Source organism: Colius striatus, chromosome 9 (genome assembly GCF_028858725.1).
Source record: "Colius striatus isolate bColStr4 chromosome 9, bColStr4.1.hap1, whole genome shotgun sequence".
Classification (NCBI taxonomy): Eukaryota; Metazoa; Chordata; class Aves; order Coliiformes; family Coliidae; genus Colius; species Colius striatus.
The window spans coordinates 20,506,897-20,527,880 of NC_084767.1; the positions used below are offsets into that span (position 1 = coordinate 20,506,897).

Genomic DNA, 20,984 nt, shown 5'->3' on the forward strand with positions numbered 1-20,984 from the left:
GGACTGAGAAATTGTAGTATTCTATCCAAACACACTCTGCAGCCTGGGTGAGCACTTCTGGGAGATACTTCTTGTTATGTCCCACTGTTACCAGCACCACCAAGACTCTCTCTACAAATGCATTTTGTACATTTCCTGACTCCCCCTTTTTATAGAGGCTCACTGAACATGGCTATGGACACGCACATGTGTGTGGGAGGAAATCCTGCTCCACCATTTGTGACAAATGGAGTCCTCAACCACCTGAAAAGGCAACCAGGCACTCCTGAGGGGGCAGCATTTCAAAAGGAGGCCACAGCTATATGCAGCAGCTCACACCACTTGCACATGAATCAGACAAGTCTCCTTATCGCACTTCACCGCCACAGACTTTGGTGTTTAAAGCACTGCCCCTTTCAGCAGTGCTTTCAGCAGTGCTTCATCAATCGTGATGTGACAACAGGAGGTGGCTCTATGTGGTTTGGTGCAGCGACCCCACACCCTCCATAACTCAGGTGAATCCCTGAACTTAAATGCTTCCTAGCAGGAGAAGCACTGGACTGTACTTGAGGCACAGTGGTGGTCCTGGTAAAACAACCAGGAGGACACGGCAACCCCTTAGTCCAGCTACCCAGGATCCCAGCAGCAAGGAGTCTGCAGCAGCAGCTATCACTCACCCTTTTTTCTGGCTTGCGAGATGAGGTCAGCAGCGCTTTTGCTCATCACTTTAGTCACATAGAGGGGACAGTTGGTTTGGCTGGCAATAGTGATGGCCCGGAAGACAGCTTCTGCTTCCAGCTGGAAGAGAGAACAGAATGTGGCTGCAGAGGAGCGGTGGGCGGGCAGGGAAGAGCCCCTGCTCTCCCCAGCACACTATGGATTGCTGCAGACACCCTGTGCCCTCATTCCTACCCTTGGCTGCCTGGGAGGCAGATTCATCAGGGAGACTTAAGGGGGGAAGCTTCACTATCCCTTGGGCCCAGCCCAACCCATAGGCTACAGCCACATGATGCTCAGCAGGGCAGTGCTGCCCAGACTATGCTCGGGCCAGCACAAAGCTGCATCTGCTGTTTTTTCCACTGCCTGGTTCCAGTTCTCCTGACGGTTAGAGAAGTCCAGGGCCTACTGCCTGTGCCTGTGAGCCATGCTGTCAGGACAGCATGGCTCACAGGCTGATGCCAGACAAGGAAAAGGTCTGACCCACTCACTGCAGGCTCAGCCAAACGTCACCCTGCCCATGGTGGGGTGCAAGGAGCTGCACGCTGCCAGGCTGTCTGCATCAGGGTCTGGCTGTTCAGCAATGCAGCTGCTGCTCATTCCAGCCTGCTGACACCACCCCATGTTTCACTCTCCTGCTGTCAGTGGAGGGTGGATTTCCATCATGAGGGATATCTTTGGATTATTACATCAGCCCGTGCTTAGCCTGAGCTCAACCCCAGAGGTTCTCCAAGTGTTTGCTCTACAGTTTGGCTTCAAGCTTCGGCATGAGAAAGTTCAAAACAGAAGCCTTAAAAAGACAATGTACCAATGAGCTAGCTCCCAGGGAAGACTAGGGCTGCCAGCTACAGAGAACGCAGGAACTGCCTGCGGGCCAGGAGCTGGCTGTGTGAGCTTAACTCTCCCAGTAGCAGAAGCAGCAGACCACTGCACCCAGGTACACATGCAGCCATACACCTCTTGTGCTTCTGCAGGTCTATTTACTGCACAGTGAAAAGATATTTTTCTCTATGCTTAAAGACTCTTTAAACAGGAATTTAAACAAGACAACATGTTAATCAGTACACGCTTACAGACCTCAGTATTTGACAGGGCTTAACGTGTGCTCAGGAGCAGAGCCATAATTTAAGACCCTTCAAAGCAGGTCATGATCTGGAGTAGCATCATCCTGCACTACCAAAGCACTACCATCACCTGACAGAAGTGCTTGTCTTCAGCCTGGACTGAAGTCTCTCTGGGACAGAGCAGACGTGGAGCTAAGGATGACCCTCCTAATGTTTCACCATCAACCTGCAGGCTTTGTCTACCTAATATTTTCCCAGGTTGAGGATGTTCTGGAAGAGACACACTATTTTCAAAGGCAATGAGATCTGGATTTGGCCAACCAGATGGTATTCAGTTGCCTTATGCTTTAATGGTGTTTCAAGATCAAACACTTGACAAAGTTTTACCAGCTTTGGATGAGAACTGCAGTGTTGTCTTGTGATAACAGGGCATTTCTCAAATCCTGGCACACCACAGCATCCTGTAATTGTGGGTTAGCTTGCCAACTAGTGGCAATGGGTCTAGAGTCATAAAAATAATGTGCAGTTTACACACTGAGGGACTCTACTATATTTGACGTTGAGTTTCTTCCCTGTACAGGAAAATGCTTCGAAGGGAATAAGCACTGTGTAATAACACTAGGCTGTATATGTTGTTACCAGACATAATACAGTCAACTTCTTACACTTCTAATTTAGGACAACTGATTTTATTTCCAGCAGACCCTGACATACAAACCAGAATCTGTTCTGTCCTGCTTGGCTTTGCTATTGTACTAAATTCCTATTGTTTTCTTCTTTCATAGCCTGTGGAAAGTTAAAAGCGCCCCTCAGCAGAGAGCTATCTCAATAAAATCTATGTAAACAAGACTTGATTCAGATTAATGGACCAAATGGAAAAATAGCCTGTGAGCTAAAATTAGAAATAATCTAATTAGTGTCTTGACAATGATTTGTAACCAGGGAATTCCCCTTCTCCTTCCCTCCCACTCGTTCTACCAATGGCTTTGTCCATCTGATTTTGAAACACACTTTAGACCCTAAGCAGAGATTAAGCAGAAAAAGGCTGGAATCTGTCTGCACTCAGGCAGAAGTGGAGAATTTTCAGAGGAATCAAAACTCACCATTCAACTCTTCTCAGGCCCCTCACCTGTGGAGTCATCTATACAAGACAAATGCCTTCAAATCAGCCCAAATGCTGCTACACACAGACAGACAGATCTTTTTATTGATGATTGGTTAATCTCTGGAAGACTCTGAAGACCTGTCAAGCAAGACTAAAGAATATTGTTCACGAACACTTGCCTCACCCTTTCCTGAGCTGTTGATGACAATATTGCCTGTATAAACGGATACCCATAGATTCATATACACACATACCATGCCTATTTAGCCCTAAAACATATGCTAAGCCCTACTGTGACTTGTGGAGAAAGCTCTTCAGTGCTGCAAGGCTGGTACTGTCCTTTGCATCTTACCTCCTCAGGTCTACTCAGCACATGGCCCTCAGGGCCTGTTATTCCCATCTCCAACATCCTGGTTTGTTCCTAAGATATCAAAAGGACAGAATGATGTTACAAGACTGTGAAAATATCAGCAACACAGAAAAGCAGATCCTTCCTGTGCTGAGTTCTTCCCTTGGGACAGACACTACCCCTGTGTCCTGTGGGACCGCTGTGGTCAGTGAGAGGCACACCTCTCAAGGGGTTTGAGAGAGAGAGGATGAGAAAACAAGAGAGCTTGGAGGGACAGCAAACACCAAGTAAAATCTATTTGATGAAATAAACATAGTGTAGAGGAAAAAATGGTACAAAACTCCTCAGCTCCATGTACAGCACTTGATGTTTACAGTCCCTTTCAAAGGCCCTGGCTCCCCTTCCAAAAAGCAAATAGTCCTGAGTAGAAACTATTGAGATTGAGAAAATAATCACTAAAACCTGCTAAGGTTACTTCTAGGTCCCCAGTGCTGATATTTAATCCTATGGAAATCAGCAGGTGCCAAATCCTGTCCTCTATCAATTTCTATAGAAGCTGGTGGTGTGGAGTGTTGGTTCCTGTATTAATATTCTCCCAAGTATTTTGCTGTTAATAGTAAGAACCATGTGTGTGTGCACCACATACACTGGCCTGTCTATCTCCTGTCTGTACCCTACAGATTTCTCTCACATTGCCTCATTTCAAACATCTCCCTTTGACAGAGGTCTGCCCTTGACTTGCAGAAACCACATGCAGTTGCACAACTGGCAATGTTTCTCCCAGAGGTGACATAGGGTGTGAAGTGGATGCAAAACAGCAGTAACAGTAAGTCTATAAGCAAGTAGTTCTATGCACTCATGTCTTTTAGAGTACTGAGCATATTATGGGCATTAAACAATGCTACCAATCTGTACTGGGACTGTGTAACTCCAGCAACAACAACAGACGTGTTCACAGATGTTGGAAGAGCGTATCAAATGATGAGGCTGCACAGTAGGTAACTGCAGCATGTTACCTCCTCTGACACTTCTGCCACAGTGAAAGTTCCAAGTAAGGACTGGAAAATACTCTTCACCTTGCTCTTCACCCTCCACGAAGCTCCCTCCACCACCTACAGCACATCAAAGTCTGAAGTCTGGAGCTCCGCTCACATCCTATTTCTGTTGAGGCCATGGATCACATCTTTTCCCCTGCAATGTCCTCTCCTATGTTGACCAAACTCTTAAGAAACACAGAGTCACCAAGAACACTGAAAGTAAAATGGATTGAAATGGCAAATGAAGAGGACAAATTCTCTGCCTTGTTCCTGAGAACCACCATCAGATGACCACAAGCATCACGTCTCTCTGCCAACGACATGCTGAGTCCCTCACCAGCCTGTGATGCTTCTATCAGTCCTGACAGAAAGGAGCAATTCCCAGGGCTGTGAAATGCTACCAGCTAATAGTTTTGGGACATTTTGTGGTTAAGGTGGTGCTGAAGTAGACATAAACTCTAGCCAATACAATTCCTATGATGACTATTTGTTTTCACGTGAAGGAGTCATGCAATTGTGCACTGCAGCTCTAAAGTCAAAAGGAAAAAAGATTCTTGTAGTCTGAAAGGATGTTCAAAGGGTGACCTCTTAGCTCACACTCTTTCAACTCCCAAGAATAAGAGAGACGGGAAAAAACAAGTAGTTGCAAAGCATAACTGAGCACGTCTTCTCTGTCTTAATGAAAATCAGAACATTTGGACTTTAATGTAGCATCAGTTACAACATAGTGGGGGCCAATACAGACTACTCACGTGAACACCAAACCACATGCCTCATAACAATTCCCTTGCAAATCCAGCTCCATTATCTGGCTGCTTGCTTATAGCAGGCAGAAAATTCCTCTCCTGTCACAGCACTTTTCAATACACTTTATCTCTCTTAGCTGATTACGTGCAAGGCAAAGGTCTCTGCCTTTCTACTCTGAGAAAGAGTTGCGCTGGGAGTGAACACACTGTGCTTGATGGCCCACTATCCTCCATTTAGATAATTGCTAATTCACTACTTTCGATTCACTTACGCGTCACATATTCACAGCAGAAAATCTTGGTAAATTTGATATTGCTGCTGAGCAGTAAAAAGATGACCTTGCAAAAGGTGTTCACGCAGCTTTACAGCCATTTTGCTAATGCCCCACACTGAATCAGCCTGGGGTAGCTTTTCAGTCCCTGCACACCAGAAAAGCAGTTAGTTACCTGTGCAATTATATCCCCATTTTCAGCATGAACTTGAGCTATGGCACCCAGCTCTGCCAGGCAGCTGAATATCTCATATAGCTAAAACAGAGACAAGAAAAGAAATTATTACAGAGCAGATGGACTGCCCGGGCCTGTGCCCAGGCACTGGCCTTCAGCCACAAGCCCTGACAGTGGTAGGGCCTGGTGTGGGCACACAGGACCAGCTCTGGCCATGCCCGCGGCTGTGATCTCCAAGCCAGAGCTCTGCAGCTCAGACAGCGCGTAGCCAGCACACTGTATCTGCAGCCCAGTAGCAGCTCTTGCAAGGCAGCAAGGGCAGCGAGCTGCCTGCTGCCATGGCCTCCCTGCACCAAACACGGCTGCCCCATCCCACCCTGCCCCACCATCAACAGAACCAAGGCAGTGAAGGGGGTCTCACCTCAGTGTTTGACATCTGGTACAAATCCTTATAGGCCATGTACACCATGAAGGAGTTAACTCCTAGGGGCAGAACAGAGAAGAGAGGGGTGAGCCTGGGGCTGTCCCTCCTAGGTAGACAGTCCTGTTCAGGCTACCTACTCTAGGTTGCCTTCCCTGACAGTTCATCTGCAGGGTAAAACTCCCACTCGGGATCCCAGCAGGGACTGAGGGCAGCGCGTCAGCCCTCACTCTCCCTGGCCAAGGGGCTCGGCTGACCGAGGCCCAGGTGCAGGCAGCGGCAGGCAGCAAACCTTTCTCTTGGACCATGGTGTGCAGCTCCTGGCGGACGCGGTCGCTCCAGCGCGGGATGTCCACGTGCAGCGCGTAGTCGCAGCAGGCCTTCCCGTCAGCCCACTCCCGCCACCGATCCACAGCCTCCACCAGGCTGGACTCGGGGTCTGGCACCACGTGGTCCACTGCAGAGGCACAGAGGCGGGCAAGAGGTGGGCAAGGGCTCCCCACACGAGCCACTCCACCTCAGTCCTGCATGCTGACAGGCATCTCTGCCATCCCAGGCACATCTCCTCAGTAGAGGCAGCTACAGAGAGGTCCCCCTCACCCCTGTGAAGTGGGTTCCTCCAAGTGCATTTATCAGCAGGAAAGCACACAGAGGCTTTGCATAATGGCCTTTGGCATGGGACCAGGGGCTTTTACAGGCATGTGCTGAGAAACTTGCTGAAAGCTAAAGGGCCTTGTCCTTCCTCAACCCCACTTCCACCCCATTAACAGTCTCCTCCCACACTGCAATACTAATGCACATTTTATTGCCCACCGTGTAATCCACATGCCCTGCCACAGTTCATTTTACACAATTTATTTTTTTGGCTGAGGGGGAAGAAGAACCAGAGGGCTAGGAAAAGAAACCCAGCCCTTTACTGGAAGGATCAACAGTTGATCCTGCATCCCAAGAAACTCTGCAGTGTATACAGCTGTGACCACTGCACAGCAGTAAAACCTGGACCTCAAACCAGTGCATAACAATGGCCTTCTCCAGGGAAGGACCTCAAAATTCCCTTTCCTTTTTTGTTAGCACTGTTTATTTCCAAGCAGTGTGGGATGCCAGGACGTTGCTCTGTTTATCTGCCCAGAGTCATCTGAGCATCATGCTGCCCTATTTTTATTTAACAGAGAAAAAGTTATGCTATTTTTCCCTTTCAAGGGTCCTGGAAGCACGAGTGGCTGCAGACAGTGAAGCAATGAAGAATATGGGATTTGCAAAAGCAAGGGGTCCTATTGAAATCTCCTGTCCTCCCTCTTCATTATTTATAAGGATCCCAAAGATTTACCCCAATACTCACTCTCTAGACTGCATTGACAGATATCACAGGAAAGATGAGCACACTTAAAACAAAGAAGACTGAGAAAAGCAAAGAGAAAAACAAACAACTGGGTGATGTTCCAAGAGTGATAGGTGCTGGTACAGGTACAGGATCTGCCTGCTGCACTCACTGATCATCGTGGTTCCACCTGCCAGGGCCGCTTTCGTTCCTTGGAAGAAATCATCCACAGCTGTCATCCCCTTGTATGGCATCTGCAGGCGAGTGTGGACATCAATTCCTCCAGGGATCACCATCTTCCCATTGGCTTCTATGGTTTTGACCCCTCCAGGGACAATCAGATTGTCTCCAATTTGCCTGATGAGATCACACCAAGATAGTGAGCCACACATAAAGGAAAACCAGCCACGGTATAATTGACAAACAGTTCAACTAAGGAGCAGCCAGGTCACCCTCCACCCCCGCCAGCAGAAATGCCCCACTCTTTCCTACTCCCAGACCTCGGCTTGCAGGAGCCAGTGGAGTGAAACCACCCCACTCTGCAGAAAAATGCAGTGTTGTCTGGCTTGCTATGATTTGCAGAGCCCAGGGGTGGCTGCCATGTGTCCAATTGCTCTAGTGGTGTCTATGACAGCACTTGCTGTCTGGGATAGGCACTGGGTTGGGATAGCTGGAGAGCACTGTTTGATGGGCGTGTGGACCTCTACAGCGTATAGTGAGAAGCTGCTCAGGACACTTCATACCCCACAAACTCACCATTTAGGGTCCTGCAAGTGTTTCCAGCATAGCAGTCCTACCTGTTCATCCAGGGTGCATGCTCACAAACCCCAACACCAGCCCTGCTTCCAGTAAGCTGCATCCGTAATCTCTGCTCTCCCTCATCCTTCTGCCCACCTTAAGTAAGGCTCAAGTCTGAGGCTTACTTACAGAGAAAGATGATTTCCCACTGTAATGCCACAGCTGTTAGGCCAGCTCAGGGCTCATCATGGACTTGTAATGCTGCTCACAGCACAAAGTCCTGAGGGTAAAGGGAAGCCTTTCTCCACAGAGCTGGGGAGGAGCTCACAAAGCGCACAACCCAGCTGGGCTTGTGCCACTGGGACCATTCTCTTCCCAAGGTGCACAAATTGAGTTCTCCCCTTCCCAGGGCCTCCCCTATCACATTATCTCCTTCATGCCCCTGAATGACATCTTTGCTATCAGCAGGGCCATGCTCTAAGTGAAGGCCGCTAAAATCCCAAGTACCTAAAAATATCTTCTGAAAACAGAAGAACTGGAAAGAATTTAGAAGTTTCGGTATACATCTACTCATAACCTAAACCACCGTTACAGTCCTCTGGAGTTTGTACTGTTCTAGCACATGACAGCCTCCTCCCTAGACAGTCAGTTCTCCTGCAGGCTGGGTCACCTGAACCTCAGAACTCCCTTCACTCAGCCCCCCGCCCCCTCAATCCCTTTATCTGTCCATATGTAGCATTCAGCCTAGCACTCAGCCTTCAAATCTCTTCTTTCAGAAATCCTATTTTCATCAAGCCTTCCTCAAGTCTTCTCTAACAAATCATGATAAAAGACAAGTTGGTTTAGTGGGAAACATCTGATTTCCTTGGCACATCAAGGAGTAGCAAACTCAGTTTTCCCATCTCATTCAACCTTAGTCACTCTGCAGGTTTTTTTTCTTAGAATAACAAAAGTTTTGTGAACAGAACTGCTCGCTCCAGCAACCTCACACCAATAAATCAGCAGCACTTTCCACCACTTTTATTGAGATGAATCCGTCACCAAAGGATTTAAACTGCTCACTGCACTCTTACACTTGTGAGAGCATTTCACTTGCAAGGCAATGAAATTTTGAGACTTCCAGGCTGCAGGTAAGGCTAAGTGATTTGCCTAAGGATACCCAGAAAGTCTGTGACACAGCAAGACCTGAAGCTGGCTCTGATCCTTGCCTGAGTACAAGTACTAGTCAATCACAAATGCTGTTGTCTGTCACCATAAAAACAGTCCCATAAAAATACAGTCCTGTTTCCTGAAGTATTTTTTTATTGCTGGATTTTTTTAAAATATACCATCCTGGGAAGGCTGGATATTTTCCTCTTACCATAGAGCAAGCGATGCCTTTTGGTGTCTCCCTGCTATAAACTATAATGGTTCTTTCAATCCACCCAGCTTGAGGCTGGTCTCAACATGACAGATTTGCCACGTTTGACCTGTAGCCTTTAAACAATGGAGTTTTTTTACTGAACACATGAGAAAGCTGTGGGGACTCAGAGGTTTTTGCTTGCAATTCCTGAAGATCTCAAGGACGCAGATGACCTGCAGAACAGCACTATCCTTGTTAGTCCTAACAAATGGGATCTTGTGTAGAGTCGTTCATGTTCATACTGTTAATACAGGGCAAAACAAAGTAAAATATAAATCTTGCTCCTGTTGCAATTAGATACAGCTTTGTTATACAACGGATGCTGTGTCATGACATCACAAGTCCAACTGCAGTTTAGATACCGGAGTTACCATGTAAACATATCAGTCCGCTCTCTGCAGTGCATGTGAGCACATATATGATTGCCTGATATACGTGCCCACACACCCTACAGAGAATTGAGCCTCTAACAAGTGGACTATCAAGTTGTAGTGCAAGTTGGGTAGAGCCTACATCCACAAAAAGCCAGTAATCATCCAACCTGAAGTCGATTTCAGGGGAGATGGAGATAATATAATATAGTAAGTCCACACTTACTTTATGAGGCCATCCTCCATGTAAATGTCAGCATAGAATGACTGGTCATCGTTGACTATTCTCCCTCCTTTAATAAGGAGACGATCGCTCTGTTAAGGGAAGAACACGGTCATTGTCAGTAGCAGTAACACACGCACACTATTCAGCAGCCAGTGCAGTGCCCTTCATGGGTGCTCTCCTGCTGCACCAACAGTAGGTGCACCAACTGCTCACCCCAACACTCAAAACAAGATAAGAGCAAGGATTGAAAAAATCATGCTTGTAGGCCTGTTTCTGAACATAACAGGTGCTGCCATGCCAGAAATATCACTGAGGCAGAACAAGTGCAAATGAGAGGCACCAGGGGACACAACAAATATGCTTCCACAAAATATACCGACAAAAGTCAAAAGCTTCATACACCACATCATTATTCACATAAACCTGCAGGCAGCACAAGCCATGGACCAGTATTTAGAGTAAGTTTGTTAATAGGGGTATGTCCTTGAATCTTACCCAAACACCACGGCCATAAGTTGCATGAGAGAAGACAACTGGTATATCTTACCACCAACAGGACAGGCAGTTCTGAAGACGATGCATCTGCTGTTACAAACTGTCCCTCCCCTAACAGTGCTTGGAGTGATCCTTCTGAGGTGCTTCACACATCACAGGTCTACACAAGTCTCAAGAGGCAATGAACTGCATTCCTGTCTCATCATTTACCACCTCCTCTCTTCTTCCTACTGACCTAAGTGGCCATTCGCCTTTTCTGAAAGAGTACAGCCTGACAGTGGAGGAGCACCTGGAGCAGAACTCTTCCTGTGCTCCTCCTTTTGGACCTGGGCAACCCAGCATATACTGATGGGAGAGAATGGACACTATGCTGTGGGAAACAGACCCTGTGCCAAGGAACTCAGACATATGAGGTCCTGCTTTTCTACCTCCACCTGCACACATCTGAACACCAGCTGCAGGCAGTACAGGTGCAAACATCCTGATCTCACACATGGCTACCATGTATTCGGGTGACACAGGTTGACTGCGCTGCTCCAGAGAATATGCAGCTTAAAACGCCTCCAACAACCAACCCTTCAGCTCTCAAGCTTCCCTTACTTTCCGCTCAACTCCCTGTGGTGTCCACAGCCCAGGTTCTGGAATCTGAGTACATTCGCCTTTTACAGTGCAATCCTGGACCACAGCCGATCAGAGCCTTCAGTAGGCCCTCACCCTGTGAAGCTCCTGCATGATTAATTCTTCTACAGGGAATTGCATTTGTTCTTCATCCACTGCCCCTGAGGGTAATTTCTGAAAGTGTCACCACAGAGGTGGTAATTTGCAGCTTTCTCCCTGGCAACAGAAGGATGCGAGAGAATCCCCCCGCGTCCCTGCAGCTTGCAGCAAAGCCCAGAGACTCGTGTGCGTTTTTACAGCAATCTCATCCACATGCAGTCGAGACAAAGAAACTGGGTGGGGAAAGGATCAGAATGCACAGCGCTCTCGGCCCTGGCTGCAGCTCAGCAGTGGCGTGGGGGGAAGACTCACAGTCTCTTCGCTCCCCAGGCAGGGGCCTTCCCATGGCTGTACTGATGACCAGCAAGCCCAGTCCCAGAATAGGGGCTTACCTTCCCTGCTCAGCACAGCTTAACACCGATCAGAAGCCTCTCCTCCCACCATGTCCAAGTTGTTCCCCTGCTCCCATCCAACCCACTGTCCACTCTGACAAGCAGACTGGGAATCAGCTCCATTTCTCCCCTGTCACATTGTCACAGAGGTCTAGAAGAATTGTGCTGTCTAAGGGGGCGTCTGGAAGCAAGGGCACGTTGCTGGTCACAAACCTCCTGCACAGGTCCTTTAAACAGTTAGCTTTAAGAGATCACAACCAGCACCAGAAGATACTGGCCTTGACTTGTAACCTGAGGGACTATTACCACCTCTCACCCACATCTCTTCTCCTCAGGTACAGGTGAGACAGGAGGACAGTCAGGTGTGCACCGGCTCAGGAGTCCCAGGCCCTCTAACCAGCTCTCAACCTGCACTGCACACACCAGGCAGTGCTCAGTTTCTGGGCTGAGGACCCCGAGCACAAACAAATGCTGTTGAAGAACCACTGATCCTCCTCCTCCCCCAGCACAGGGTGCTTGTCCTTCCCTTTGTGTCTATCTGATTTTCAACTCACGAACAATACTGTCATTTTAACTTCACAGGCCCCATAAAGAGTGAAGTGTGGCCACCAGACAGTTGCTTACAGCCTGTCAGTCACAGGGGCCAAGCAAGGGGGCTCCCATGAATGCAAATGACAAGTATTTAAGTAACAGTACAAGAAATGGAAATAGAAACTACCAAGCAATAGTACTGGGCATCACCTACAGAAGAATTAGGGCTATAGTTAGAAACACAGGGAAGAAGATTTTTTTATTTGTATTTCAGTCAACTGTACATTGAGTTTCTCCCACATAACCAGTCCCCTATGCCCTGGCAGATCCTCCTTGGCTTTACCTAGCCTACATGATAAGAAAATAAGAGTCTGCCTGCCTAGATCCAATAACACGACTAGGCCTCTGGGGGTTTTTTTGTCTTTTAATGTACCCCCCAAAGGTCCTTGAATTCATTCTCACTACAGTGTGGGAGTGCTAGTAAATTGTGATGCTGGTCTGCCTGTCCCTGTGCACCAGACAAGAGAAAGCAAAGGGAGACAGGTGCAGGTGGCATGGGGTAGGAGATTGTGGCACTTGACAACTACTGCATAAACTGCTAATATGAACTCAGAAAATATGCCTGCCCACAAACACAACTGGTCATTCTGTGGCAGATGTGAAAGGCTGCTCAGTGCTAACTCTGTTAGTACACAAAATTGTGAAGTCCATAATGGCTGGAATATGAACAAGGCTTTCATTCAGGGGGTTGGGTGCTGCCTCAGGGCCCGCCCCGAGCCTGACTGCCTGGCACCCATGTGCCTGCTGGAGTGAGAAACGCCGCATCAGCACCCACCCCCCACCTACCAGAATAATAAAATCCAAATGACACCACATTTACAGGCTCTGGCGCTGTTCAGGGGTGCACCCAGATGTTAAGAGGCACGGGAACAAGAAAGGAAAAGAAGGAAGCAGTTATGAGGAAACAAGTCTGGCTTAACAGACAGGCTCCTGCAGCACACTCTGCCAGAGCAGCCTCACATTACAACAAATGCACTGTTTCCCCTGTCAGGGCTTATTTGTGCATCTCCACACCCACATCTCCCCACCAGCCACTGTCAGGCGGTGTCGTCAGCCATTGTTAGCAGATGGAAAAACCCTCCTGCACCAGAGGCCATGGAGGCATCACAGCAAACATCTTTCTCTGGCCTGGCATAAGGACTGTGGAACTGGAGGAGTGTGCCCAGGGCCTGAACCCTGGCTGCCTTTGCTGCCCAACTCAGCCCACAGCTAGCATGGCATGAGGAGACTGCCTCTGTGCAAAGTGCTTGGCACACCAAAGCTGCAGCGTGTGTGGAAAGTGCCCTGCAACCTGGTTGCAGGCAGCTCTACCTGACCACTGGCACAGACCCGGGAGGCTCACCAGCCTGACCTCCATCGCTGACTGTCTCCCAACAAGGCTCTAAGCAGCAAGCAGCAGTCCATTTGTCACCAGTGTGGCACCTTTCATAACCATCCATTTCTGCAGTCACAGGGGCTGTCCCAAAGCACAAGCTTGGAAGAATCCCTCCAGCGCAGCTCTGCCAAAACCTGGTGAGAACACCACCAGCTCCCAACACTCCTGCCCTGCTAGGAAGACTTTTTTTCCCGAACACTCCCTATCTTTCTGCCTGTTGGCATTTGGGATCATGCTTTCAAAACCATTACCCATTCCCTCATACCCACACTCTAGTCCTGATGCTCTTAAGCATCATCTGGTCACTTGAGATTCCAAAATATCAGGAGGTTGCTTAACATTTCTCAGTGTGATGCTGCAGAAAGAAAAAGAGGCAGCAGCTTCCAGAAGGCTGCTGAATTCAGCCAAGAACAGCGCACACCTTGTTTATAAGGCATAAGGGCATTATTAGGGTAGCATGGAAGCAGGTGTACAGCTTTACTGCTCCTTCCTTTGGAAAAGCAGAGACACTAATTGCAGTGGTGTTTCATCAGTAGCTGGATGCCTCCTTCTTACTAATATACCACATGACAGCACAGAAAAACCCATGGCTGGAATCCCAGGGAAAGACAGACAGCCACCAGCTACACTCAGTTGTTCTCAGTGATCTGTGGGCACAGTAAGAAATGCCACGTTGATAGCTTCCAGTTTACCAAAATCTGTTAGTCAGTAACTGAGACTTTTCTCCCCACTTGCACCCAATAAAACATACTAGCCACCTCCATGTAGGCCTCATTGTTTATAGAGGTGTCAGAGACATCGTCAAGATGGTGCTTGGGGGCTGCAACAGGCCATGAGGGGCATGGTTCATATCAAGAAAAAAAAAAGGGGGAACTTCAGTTTGCCTGGGATAGGAAACTGAAAGGTTTTTGTGACCAAGGCACAATGACTGTGTGATTTCCATTCAACCAATATAGCTCCTTTAACAGCTCTTTTGTGAAACCAGGGCAAGGCATTTCACCACTTTAGTCTTACACTTCTCTTTCTGCAGGGATAAGAAAACAGACTGTGGACAGCAAGAGGATAAGTATTTTTATTATATCTCCAAACAATCAAAGAAAAAGAACTAATAAGGAGTCCCTTAGTAGACACACACAGTTTAAAACTAGTCCTCCTGAGCCAAACACCTTAGCATCAGCACACATCTGGAAAGTACTACTAGATGTACCGGTCTCTGATGCATTGTGCACAACCTAAGGCACAGGGAAGAGCAACACACTGGGCTTATGAAACAATTACTGAGAAAGCCAAAAGACTGAATTAACCTCCCTTCCCTACGTTTTTGTCCACGTCACAACCAACAGCTATGCTCATACTTCCTAATTGTCACACATAGCTTTTGACCAGGCTTTTACAATTTAGGTTGGGGATAATTCCCACAGCAATTTATCTCGCAGAAACACATGGACCCCTCATTCATGTTCCTGGCTTCTCTGCTAAAATGGCTGTCCTAGAAAAGACCAGAAATTGCTGTAAATAGATACAACAGGCAAACTGTAGCTTTCAGATGTTATCGTCAGAAACTAACTACAAATTCTGACTGCAGCACTGTTGAGAGGAATAAGGAGGGTGTGTTCCTGCATCTCCAGAATCACCTAGATAGTTCAAACAATAGCAATCAGGAAGTGAAAATACCAACAGATTCTTCACAAAAGCCAAACCTGCCTACTGCTTGGGTGACAGAAAGGAGGAAGGCACTGCTCCCGTCAGGGGCGGAGTCATCGCTTCAGTGCTATTAGCTTTCAGATATACAGGAGAGTTACCTGCCAGCACAAGGAAGCTCCTATAATTGCCTCTATACTCTCATGCTCCAGACCTCCTCCCAGCCGTGACGCTTCACATGTTGAAAGATCTCCATGATCTCTTATATCCCAATGGCGTAACAAAGTCCCCAAAATCTCTTTACTAAGGAGCACTGCTTAGCTGACAATCTGCCATCCCCAGAAATCACTGTATCCTGACTTGAAAAAACAGATTCTGGGGTGGAAGTCTAGGAAAGAGGAATAAATAATCAAAACAATGCCAAGGGGGGTACACTCTGGATAAAAGGGACAGAAGAGGCTTTCATTCAAAGGGAGACACTGCACCAGAGATTCTCTTTTTGCCATTCCATTAAAATAGAGAAGACCACCCAACACTTCACTGCTTCCCCTGGACCTCAAAGCATGGGTTAAGGAAACATAGGTCATTTGACCAGAATTCCAGAGCAATCTTCTCCACCCTAACCAGGACATGATTATGCTGCAGAACAAGGCAAGTGAGTCCTGGAGGGTCATACCAAGTCAGAAGAGAGAACTACCTGTAACATCAGCTAAACAGACACAGCTCGCCTGCAGCACTTTCAGCTTCAGCATGCTGAGGAAAGGATTTCATAGGAAGAAATACAGCAACTTGTGAGATTTTGTTCCCACTGAGGTGAGAAAGTTCCTGCTGTATCCCAGAAATGCAGGAACAAGCCCTGCATATTGCTAAAGCGTATCGTTAAGGTCCACATAGAAAAAGATTGGGAATGTGAGCAATCCGACTGCAGCAAATGTTGTTGTCTAAGGATACAGAAAAGGCGAGATGGGTAAAGTGGTAATGTTGCTTATTAAAGCAATTGAATCTGAGTTGACAAAAGAATTTCTCTTTACTTTGTGATTCTTTGTGAGCATTTTGTTCACATCCGCACATTAAAATGAATGATGAAGCTCAAGTGCTTTGTTTTCTCCTTTTTCTTCTAGGGGCCAAAGCTGTCCTCAAGGGGAAAACCAAGACCTATACAAAGCCAGCAGAAAGCCGTCAGCAAGATGAAAGACCTGAGCGCTTTCCCAGAAGAAAGCCCTGCAGCCTTCTCTGGGAAGAGCCCAGAGAAAGCAGTTGCACCCGGCAGAGACGGGCACAAGCTGGATCAGAGTGAAAGACCCGAAAAGAGGGCTGCACAAAGAGACATCTGTGGGACCTAGGGAGCGGGGCTCCCCACACCTTGAAGAAAACATGTCAGCCAGCCTCTTTCTTCTCGCGGGGCGGCGGCACGACTGTGCCGCGCCGGCAGTAGGTGTGGCCCTGCGCTACTGCGTAGCGACGGGCACCGCCGCACCTGATGCGGCAAGCGGGGAGCCGATCGGGATGCCGCGAGGGCACCGAGCGCGGGGAACGCCCTGCGGGCCCACGGCGGCTCCCGCCAGCCCGCCCGCGCCCCGGGACAGCGGGCGCCCGCGCTGGAGCCACGCTCCCGGCCCCGCCGCGCGCCGGGAACGGCCGCCCGCGGCACGAGCGAGCGGGACGGCAGCGAGAGTCCGCTCCCCGCCGGCACCCCCGGCCCCGCGCGGAGGCAAGCCCGCCCCCGCGACCGACATTGCCGGGCCGCTCCGCTCCGCTCCCGGCGGCTGCCCCGGGCAGCTCCAGGCGGGGACGCGGGCAACGCGCAGGGAGCGAGTGCCGCCAGGCACCGGCCGCCGCAGCAGCTCCAGACAGAGCTGAGCCCGCTGCGGCGCGACTCTGACTGGCCCGGGTTCAGGGCGGCGGCCGGGACACCTGCGCGGGCGCCGAGCCGGGCCGCGGCTCTTTGTCTGCGCGGCGCCGCCGCCGGCCCGGCCCCGCGCTCCTCGATGGCCCCGGGCATAGCCGGCACAGCCCCGCGCCCCCTGGCCGCCCCGCGGGGCTCTCGGCACCAGCGGCGCTCCCCGCACGGCCCGCCCTGCCCCGCCCCGCCCGCGGCACCCACCGTGATGCGCGGGATGTTCTTCTTGCCCTGGTACGACATGGCGCCGCCCGCCCGGCCCGACCCGACGCCGACTGCGCTGCCCTCCGCTCCGGCTCCGCACAAAGGCGAGCTCGAACCCGCCGTGCCGCGCCGCGCCGCGCCGTGCCAGCCGCCACCGGGGACCGCCGCCCGCCCAGCCCCGCCCTGCCCCGCCCACAGCACCGCCCGCCGCCGCCAGGGGGCGCCCCGCCACCGGGCTCCGCTCCGGGTGCGCTGGGAGCCGGCCTCGGGGTCCTGCTCCCGCAGCGCCGGGCGCCGGGCTCTGGCCGCACCGCGTATCGCGTACGGTGCCACGCTACCGGGTACCGGGCTCCGAGCGCACCGCGTACGGCGCTCGGTGTCCCGCTCCCGCAGCGCCGGGTACCGCGCTCGGTGCCACGCTACCGGAGCGTCAGGTACCGGGTTCCGCGCACAGCTCCCGGAGCGCTGGCTATAGGGTACTGGGCTCCGATCACCGTTTCCTACACACACGTCCCTGCGCCCCGAGCAGGATTCGCCGCACTCTCGACAGCGCCCGCCCTGCCGCCGCCCCCGGCAGAGCCCAGCCGCCTGGCCCGCGCCCCTCTGCCGGGGCAGCCCCGGGCTGGGGCAGGTTGAGCAGGTCCCGCCCAGCCAGCCCGTGTGGGGCCAGGTCTGCACCCGGGGCCAGCCTGCAGAGAGGGAAACGGGAAGCAGACCACAATCTGGGCTCTTTGCAAGCTGAAACTTTCCCATGTAATAACTATGAGTAAAAATGAAAACTATTTCTAAAAGAACACCTTCTGTGGTATTGCTGGAGTGCATTTAGAGCACCTTAAACTTTCTTTCACAAGCACACGAATTGGCTACATTTAAAAAAAACACACAATGCCCTACACATCTGACTCTAAAAATCCTATGTCTGATGTAAAACATTAGGAGTGTTGGCAGCACAAAGGACTTCTGTATTTCCTCAGCTGTGACCTTGGAAGCAAGGTTTAAACTGTGGAAGTGGTTACAAGTATTCAGCGTGTGCTGAGAAAGATGATGCTGGTCCTGGGACCTCACTGACAGCCAAGATTGGGCCAGCTGGAGCTGTGGGGAAGAACTTGTCTGCCCTCTCCTGTCTGCCACGACCCAGGATATTGCCTGCCAGGAGGCCCATTTCCCCACAGAACCTGGCAGGCTCAAATATCACTTTCTCTCCCAGGTGAGCTGCAATTCCTCTGTATGCAGAGCTCTGAACACCACCTGTGAGATCTTCCCACCGATCCTGTTCCCAGGTAGCAGCTAACGGTGTGTCTTCCGCCGACGGAATCCTACAGCCACACCTATAACTGGCATTGCTCTAAATCCCATTTCTAGCTCCTGCTAGAAAAACAAGACGACCTGAATGATCAACACTCAACCTTCCCTTCAGTTTTCAAACTAGAACTTAACTATGGTTTGCAATGACTGCAGAGGCCTGAAAAGCACTCTGCTCACTAGTGCATGGAAGTGCAAAGCATCTTCATAGTACAACCCCTGATGCTGCAGCCAACTTGCAGACTGCTACAAAGCTCTGGAGAAGGGGGTGATTGCAGCGTGAACTGTCTGGAGCATGTGCTATGCTGCCAGGGTTCAGTGGAGGGTCACACTCAATAGTGCTAATTACATGTTCTCCTTGCTGAAGGGTTTAAGTGCATAGATTGGTATGGCAGACCGTCCTTGCCACAAAGCTTTGATGTCTCCAGTGGCTCTGTAACCCACTCCAAAGCTTTTATGACTCCCCGAGTTTGTCATTCTGTGTGTAATTCGGCTGAAGCTCTTAGAAAGTTTTACTGGGTGCATATTTATTCTAAACCCAAAAAGCTCTCACCAGCTTAAAGTAAAAGTCAGTAGCTTCTCAATAACCTACTCATTACTGCCAGGACTATGAGGGCACCCGCAGCTTCCGTGCTGCTGCCTGTGAGCTGGTGCACCTCAGCAGTCAGCAAGAGACAGCTGAAAGACATCTTTCCCCTCCCCGGTGGATCCCTGGACAGGGAGGCGTCTGCCAGCACCAGGAAAGGAACAGGAGAGTGACGCTGTGATGGAGTGCCTGCAACCCAAGGAGCGTGTGAGGAAGAGATAGGGTACCAGACCATAGTGTTCTTGCCACAATACTGTGATGTTCCAAGATCAAGTCCTGATCTCTACTGAAGTTAGACTGCCTGAGGCTAGATGTGAGAAAGACTCTCAGCTCCTATTGCCAAACCTCTTGAAACTTTATTCACCCACTTTCCAGAAAGTTAAAGAGTATCCCTGTGCTGAGTGGTACCACGTTACTTTGTCTGGAGTAGAAGTCAATTGTTTAATAATAGATAAATGACTACGTAGACAGATGCTGCTGACTCGAGCATTTGGATAGTGTCAAGAGCCAAGCTTGCACAGGCCCCTGGATGTTGGCCAACCACAGTGACTTCAGACCCTTCTTTTGAAGGGATGTGCTTTCCTCCTTGTTGCTGTGTGACACTTGCACAAATACACAGTGAAACACTGTGCCCTGAGCCCAGAACATTCAAAATGGAAAAATATTTTTCTTTTCCAAAGGACCTTTTCCAGGTGCAGTCAAGTGAGGTGTTACTCACATGCCTCGAAACATCTTCAACGAGAAACATGGTCAATTTGAAAACTATTTATTCTTCATCTGTCTCCTCTAGATGATCTCTAGAGGTCCCTTCCAACCCCTACCATTCTGTGGTTCTGTGATTATTTAAAAATGGCAAGATTCTTACAGCTCATAACCTCCTCAGAAACACCTACAGAGACAACACAGCACTAGAAGTTAGTGGATAACTATGATGGGTGACAGGAGTATGGTGAGGAATACCAGCAAGGTGAACATGGAGTAGAAGGCACATGCTTCTGCAGAGACTTTGTCACATAAACAAGTCCAGCTCTGATTGTGGTCTGTCAATGCCTAGCAGCCAGGCTCAACGCCTGCCTGCAAAGACAAGGATTCTGCTGACCCAGCTCTAGTGCAAAGGACGAAAGCAGATCTCACCAGCCCCACACATCTGTGATCACCAGCTCTTACAGACAGGCACAACTGAGGCACAGTAAATATAACCAGTCATGGAATAATAAGGGCTCAAATGCCAACACTCATCAGACCTGCCAGGGCAGCCCATCCCCACACATGCAGCCTCCTCCCCCCCATATGCACTATTCCCTCTTCTGTCCTAGCAGACAAGTTGCCAGGTGCACCCTCTCCAGATGGTACCCCTGGCAGGACACAGTGTCTCAAGAGGTTGGTCAGGCATTGCTATTCCATCACCCCAGGAACACCCACCACACACAAACTTCAGAGAAGCTTTTCTTGTGCCTGTTCATGCCATTTGTGGACAGAGGGGGCTGCTGTCCCAGAGCTGTGGCTCTTCCTCCACACTCTTTCTTCCCTTCCCATTGAGAACCATGGGGTCACCCTTATTTCTGCAGGAGAGTCCATCTCCAAATGATGAGAACTCACAAGCATCTGAAACCCACATTATTCAGTCCTCTTGGCTTAAGCTCTCCCAATCGCTGTTGTTCAACTTGAGAGACAGAGCTGGAGGAAACTGGGAAGAGAGCCCACTGGCTCTGTTACTGAGAAACACAGCTACACTGGCTTCCACACCATTCCCTCCATCCACACCATCTCCCAGAGGCAACATGGAGCTCTGCAGCCCTTCAGACTCCTACTCTGGAGCAGACATGAATGAGAAGGAATCTGAAAGTCAGCTGCTCATGCT

The 20,984-nt window shown here is 49.8% G+C and overlaps 1 protein-coding gene across 2 annotated transcripts in view; it reads right to left on the bottom strand.

Moving 5' to 3' along the window:
• Positions 1–20,984, bottom strand: part of DPYSL3 (dihydropyrimidinase like 3) — a 38,388-nt gene that overhangs the window by 6,501 nt on the left and 10,903 nt on the right. The window contains exons 1-8 of one of the 2 annotated variants that reach the window (XM_062002188.1): positions 17,236–17,392; positions 9,921–10,009; positions 7,356–7,540; positions 6,158–6,322; positions 5,866–5,927; positions 5,445–5,525; positions 3,218–3,286; positions 657–777 (exon numbers count right to left, since the gene is read on the bottom strand). In XM_062002188.1, coding sequence (XP_061858172.1) covers positions 657–777; positions 3,218–3,286; positions 5,445–5,525; positions 5,866–5,927; positions 6,158–6,322; positions 7,356–7,540; positions 9,921–10,009; positions 17,236–17,274 — 811 coding nt within the window. In that variant the 5' untranslated portion in view covers positions 17,275–17,392. Of the gene's footprint in view, positions 1–656; positions 778–3,217; positions 3,287–5,444; positions 5,526–5,865; positions 5,928–6,157; positions 6,323–7,355; positions 7,541–9,920; positions 10,010–17,235; positions 17,393–20,984 lie in introns of those variants that run through there. The other variant, XM_062002187.1, reaches the window with a different exon arrangement.